Source organism: Phascolarctos cinereus, unplaced genomic scaffold (genome assembly GCF_003287225.1).
Source record: "Phascolarctos cinereus isolate Bilbo 61053 unplaced genomic scaffold, phaCin_HiC Scaffold_9;HRSCAF=440, whole genome shotgun sequence".
NCBI classification, from domain to species: Eukaryota; Metazoa; Chordata; class Mammalia; order Diprotodontia; family Phascolarctidae; genus Phascolarctos; species Phascolarctos cinereus.
In genome coordinates this window covers 101,711,990-101,717,989 of record NW_027556402.1, presented here as the reverse complement: position 1 = coordinate 101,717,989, position 6,000 = coordinate 101,711,990, and the positions used below count along the sequence as shown (strand labels likewise).

Below are 6,000 nucleotides of genomic sequence, written 5' to 3'. Positions count from 1 at the left end.
GGTACCTATAGTACATCAGAAAAATGGATCACATAATCAAGGATAACCTGATGATCAAGCCCCCACTGTCTTGTTTCCTCTTCCCGTTATCAGACATTTTATAGTCTACTATTATTTGGGTCATGAAGGCTTATCTTCAAGAATCTTTTTAAAATATTAAAGTGCAACTACTCCTAATAGACGTTAAACTTTGAGAGATAGAGAGGAAACAAGAGCTACAGAGAACAGTGAGGAGGGGCTAGAGAGAGACGAACCGGCAGACGGTACTCAATGAATTGCGCAAACAAATGGACGAAAAGTTTGTTTCCCCTCGGCCTTTCCCAACTCCCAAACCTCTGGTGCCCGGGACTAGGGTGAAGGGCACATGACAAGATGACCAGATGGAGGGATCGCGAGGGCATTGTTGGGCAGAGGCGAGCGGTGCAGTCCCGGGCCGGCCTGCAGGGGGTGGTGAGGGCAACAGTTTGGAGGCGCTCCCCACCCAGCCCAGAAAAGGAGGAAGAGGGAAGGAGTTTTTAACTGCCAGTTTGTTGGGTTCCGAGCTTCCCCGCCTCCTCTAACTCGGTGGTGACTGTGGCCCTCCGGGATCTCGGGACCCGGCACGAAGAAGCGCTTGAGAGAGCCTCAAGGCCTCGCTGCCATGAGCAGCCCCCGGACGCTGCTGCTGCTGCCGCTGCGGGGGCCAGTCCCGGCTGCCTGGCTCCGGATCGGGCTCGGGCTCGGGCTCGGGCTTCGGCGCCTGCGGGTGCCTGCCTCCGGCTGCGCCGCGTCCCGCCTGCTGGGGACGAAGGTCGGAACCCTCGGGGACGGTCCCGGGAGAGGAGAAGGATGCGAGGGGACGCGCACCGTGCGGATCGGCTGCGCCTCCGCTTTCTGGGGAGACACGGCGGCCTCAGGTAACAGCAGCACAGCCCGCCCGCCCGCGCTCCTGCCCGCGCCTGGCCTGCCCTCGCCCTGCCTCGGCCCCCTGGCTGCCCATCTCGGCCTGATGCTACAAGCTTGGATGGGGCCGGAGCTCAGCGTGCGAGGCGATAGGGCAAGGCTGCTGTCCTGGCCAGCAGGGCCGACGAAGTTCTGAGGCTCCTTCCCTGCCACGGAGCCTCGCCCGGCACCATGGCCTGCTCCTGGTCCTTTCCCCCTCGGGAGAGAGAGAGTGTGGGCAATGAGTCCGTGCTCTTACCCAGTTTCTCTCCTAGAAGTGTCTTCCTCCCTCTCCCGGTTGTAACGTGCCATGCGCCCTGTTTTTATTATGTTTTGCTGTTTGGGATGTGTGTCTGTGTCATTACTTCCCTCTCTCTCTGCCAAAAATCTTTGTTTCTCTGTCCCTGACTCTATCTCTTCTCAGTCAAGTCAACAAGCATTTAATTAAGCGTTTACTGTGTTTGAGGCATTCTAAACTCTAGGGATACAAAGAAAGGTAAAAATAATCAATTCCTGCTCTCAAGAAGCCTTCAGTCTCGTCTAATGGGGTGAAACAACATGAATTCTCTCTGTCTTTGTGTGTGTCTGTGTCTGTGCTGTCTCTCTGTGTCTCTCTGTCTCTGCCTTTCTGTTTCTGTCTCTCTGTGTGTCTGTGTCTGTCTGTCTGTCTCTCTCTCTCTCTGTCTGTCTCTCTCTCTGTCTGTCTGTCTGTCTCTGTCTCTGTCTCTCTCTGTAGCTGTTTCTCTTGGTCTTGGTCTATGCCTGTCTACCGCTCCTCACATTCACTCTTCTTAGCACTCAGCAGGAATGCTAGACTCAAAATAGTAGAGTGTGTTATTGCAGCACAGTGAGGGGGATTTTTGTGTTTTGTTTTGTTTTTGGCTTTTTTTTTAAATTTTGTCAAGGAAAGAGACAAGCCTTATGCTTTGGAGGGGGGAAATATTGAACAAGAGGAAGGAGAGAATGTTATTTATGCAGAACAATCATATAAGGCAGAGCTGAGGTAAGAACTTTGTGCATGACGTTTGAAGGAGGGTGAGTGTTGTCATAAAAATGCCGAGATTGCTTCATTAAAGCCCTTTTTTCCTTTTGACAATGAGGAAGAAATCATGTCAAGAAACAAAGCAGTGTTAAGGACAAAGAGACTCAAAAGGGAGTGGGGGAAGTGTATACATACATACATACATGCATACATACATGTGTATACATACGTGTGTGTGTATCGCCATGGCCTGGCTGGTTACTGTAATGATTATTTACAAAAGTTAGGTCAGCATGTCAAATGATTTATGATTTCATTGGAGCCCAACACTGATTCAGCTCAAAATCTTCTATGCCTAAAAGATTGCTATAACTAAAAATAATTAAAAATCTTCACTAGATGTCTACTTTTCTGGTTATGAACCTTTCAGACCTGACCTGGCCAAGTCCTCTGGATACCCTGTACTTCAGAGTTTTCTAGCTTGGTAGGATTTTTGACAGCTTGCATTCACTGGCACAGTCTTTAAGAACCCAGAGTTACCACCATGTTGGTGTGGCATAGGAGGAAGAAGCTAGTGGTTTATAGAAGTTAGGCCGTGGAATATTGATTTTATTATAGAGATTTCCTAGTGAAATGGGAAGAATTAATGAAATATAAGGCCACATGTGGCCTTCTAGGTCCTCGGGTGTGGCCTTTTGACTGAGGCCAAGTTTTATAGAACAAGTATTTTTATTAAGGAAATTTGTTCTATGAAGTTTGGATTCAGTCAAAGAGCCACACTTGAGGACCTAGAAGGCCACATGTGGCCTTGAGGCTGCAGGTTCCTCACCCCTGGGATAGGTAGGTGCTCCTGCTTACAGTCGTATGAGTGCTGACCATACCCTCAACTATCTTACCTACTTCTTGCCATTGTGACCCATAATTCTGCCTAACTATACGTATACTTTTGAACTTGAGGACTTTTTGGATTTCAGGAACCCCCATTCAAATGTAGAGTCCCTTAATATTGTACAGAGTCATTTCTAGTGTCCTGTGAAAAGATGGAGAGTGATAGGCTAATGATGTAGTACAGATAGATGGATTTGGAAGCAGTTGAATAGTCAGAAAGAAGAGTATTTAATAGATCAATGTCATTTCAGAAGGATGTCTCTAGTGGAATGTTCTAGTGATTAGTTCTTGGTTTTATACCTTTCAATGTTTGTTTTTTATCAGTGGCTCAGATAAAAACATAGATAGCTTGCTTATCTAACTTGGGGATGACATGAAGCTGGGAAGATAGTTATCACATTGGATAATAGAATCAAGATCCCTAAAGATCTCAACAGGCTAAAATATTGGACTAAATCTAATGAGGTAAAATTTAATATGGATAAATTTAAAGTCTTATACTTGGATTTAAAAATTCACTTAATAAATAATAAGATGAGGGTGGCATGGCTAGACAACAGTTCCTCTGAAAAAAAATATTTAAGGGGAGGTTTAGTAGATCTCATTATGAATTAACAGTGTGATATGGCCACTAAAAAAGCTAATATAATCTTAGGTTTTATTAAAATAAATATAGTGTGCAGGGCCAGAAAGGTAATAATCCCACTGGACTGTGCAATGCTCAGACCTCATGGGTTGAAGGAACTATGATTGTTTAGTCAAGCCAAGAAGTATTTACTAAGCACCTATTATGTGCCAGTCTCCATGCTGAGTGCCGAGGATACAAAGAAAGGCAAAAAACAGTCCCTCCTCTCAAGGTGCTCATGGTTTAATGGGAGAGACAAAATGCAAACAACTGTGTACAAACATTACGTATACAATCTCAGAGGGAAGACACTAAGATTAAGAAGGACTGGGAGGCTTCTTCCAGAAGATGGGACTTTGGGTGAGACTTGAAAGAAGCCAGAGAAGCCAGAAGGTGGAGATGAGGAGAGAGAACATAGTAGGTATGAACCAGTGAAAACATCGGGAGTTAGAAGATAGAGTGATATGTTCAAGGAACATCAAGGAGCCCAGTGTCACCACATAGTGGGTAAATGGAAGGTTAGTAAGGTGTAAGAAGATTGTGAAAGGAGGAAACTTCAGGTTGTGAAGAATGTTAAGAGCCAAACATAGGGTTTTATATTTCATTTTGGAAGTAGTAGGCAGCCAGTGGGGTTTATGGAATAGGAGGGTGACATGATCAAAGCTATACCTTAGGAAATTCAGTTTCACAGGTGATTGTTTAACCAGAAGAAGAATAGATTTAGGGAAACTAGGTGGTACAGTGGATGTACAACCAGGCCTGGCCACAGGAGGACTTGAGTTCAAATCCAACCTTAGACCCTTACTAGTTATGTGACCCTGGGCAAGTCACTTAACCCTATTTGCCACAATTCCTCATCTGTAAAATGAGCTGGAGAAGACAATGCCATTCCAATATCTTTTCCAAGAAAACCCCAAACAGGGTCACAAAGAGTAGGATTTGACTGAAAATCAACTGAACAACATGAAAACTTGGGAGAACATGACTGATTTCAAGTATTTGAAGGGCTGTAACGTGGAAGTGGGATCAGACATGTTTTGCATCATTCTAGAGTCCAGAACTATGAACAACAGGTAGAAATTGCAGATAAGTGATTTGGGGTAAGATGTCAGGAAAACTGGAGTATTTTCCTAATACTGTGGGACTGTATTGCTTTAAGAGGCAGCTTATTCCCCTTCACTAGAAGGCTGGTTGACCAATTGCAAGATAAAATGTAAAAAAGATTCTTGTTTGGGTGTGGGTTGAACTATGTTACTCCTGACTCATTCTATCATTCTGTGATTCTATGTAATTCAATCACTAGCATGGAAAATGCTAGATTAGTGGTCTAGAGATCTAGATTCTATCCCTGACTGCCACCAAAACTAGCAGGTGTCTACAGTTCCTTCCAGATCTAACATTCTGTGATTCTAACAGGAGATACAGGGTGGGAGTATCAAGAGCAGCTAATAATTTAACTATGGATCATTTGAGAGCTGAGAGAAGAGACCTAACTGAAATGGGACCTGGAAATGAAGAGAGGGGAATGTCCCTTATAAAGGAGGAGAATTGGGTCCTAAAGAGAGAGATGAGCCTAGTGAAGCAACAAGTATTTACTGATGTGCCCTGCAAAATGTTGGGAACTTTGTGGGACATGAAAGAAATCTGAAGGATTGTCCTTGCCTAGTTCATTTGGGCATACCAGTTTGAACGCTTTGAAACCAACTCAAGGTTTTTCAGTTGTCTATGGTTTCCACTCCTTGGCAGCCATTTTCTGTTCTTTCTTAGTCCACAGATCATTCTCCATGGAAGAGAAAACAGATAGAAAATAAAATTTTAGTAGTTGGCATGTGCTGCAAATAGTTCTCTCCTTTCTTCAGTATTGCTTTTGCCTCCTTTTTAGCTTAAAAAAAGTTTTTTTCATTATCTTTAGCTTTTGCTAGCAAGCTAAAATCTTTCTGGGATTTAGTGTTTACTGGCAATTCTTACAGGACAGCACTACTCTTGTATTTGTCTTCACTTGCTTACCTTTATTTCCATCTTCTATACATGTCTTTTTAAAATCTGAATTGGTCCGAGTTCCTTTTGCATCCAAGTTCTTTGTCTTTTATCTTGCTTTGTTGTTCTTGTTCACCGTTGCTGTTCAGTTGTGTATGAGTCTTCGTGACCCCATTTGGGGTTTTCTTGGCAAAGATGCTGGAGTGCTTTGCCATTTCCTTCTCCAGCACATTTTACAGATGAGGAAATTGAGGTAAACAGGATTAAGTGATTTGCCCAGGGTCATACAACTAGTGAGTGTCTGAGGCTGGATTTGAATTCAGGTACTCCTGACTCCAGGCCAGCTGTTCTATCCACTGAGCCACTTAGCTGTCCCCATGTTCAGTTCTAGGTGCCACATTTAAGGAAGAACATTGATATGCTAGAAAGTATCTAGAAGATAGAGACCAAGATGGGTAAGGACATGTTGATCCTGAGTATGCCACTTACTGTTTATGTAACTGCAGGAAAGTCACTCGCTCTCCTGGTTCTCATTTTCCTCACCTGTAAAATGAACAGATTGGACTAGGCCACCTCTAAGGTCCTTTCCAACTGCAAATCAGTAGCC

At 44.2% G+C, this 6,000-nt stretch overlaps 1 protein-coding gene across 2 annotated transcripts in view; it reads left to right on the top strand.

Annotated features, from left to right (window-relative positions):
• The first annotated feature begins 310 nt into the window (after positions 1 to 310).
• LOC110213619 (uncharacterized) overlaps positions 311 to 6,000 on the top strand; it is a 141,761-nt gene continuing 136,071 nt past the window's right edge. The window contains exon 1 of one of the 2 annotated variants that reach the window (XM_020993983.2): positions 311 to 896. In XM_020993983.2, coding sequence (XP_020849642.1) covers positions 641 to 896 — 256 coding nt within the window. In that variant the 5' untranslated portion in view covers positions 311 to 640. The remainder of the gene's footprint in view (positions 897 to 6,000) is intronic. The other variant, XM_020993982.2, reaches the window with a different exon arrangement.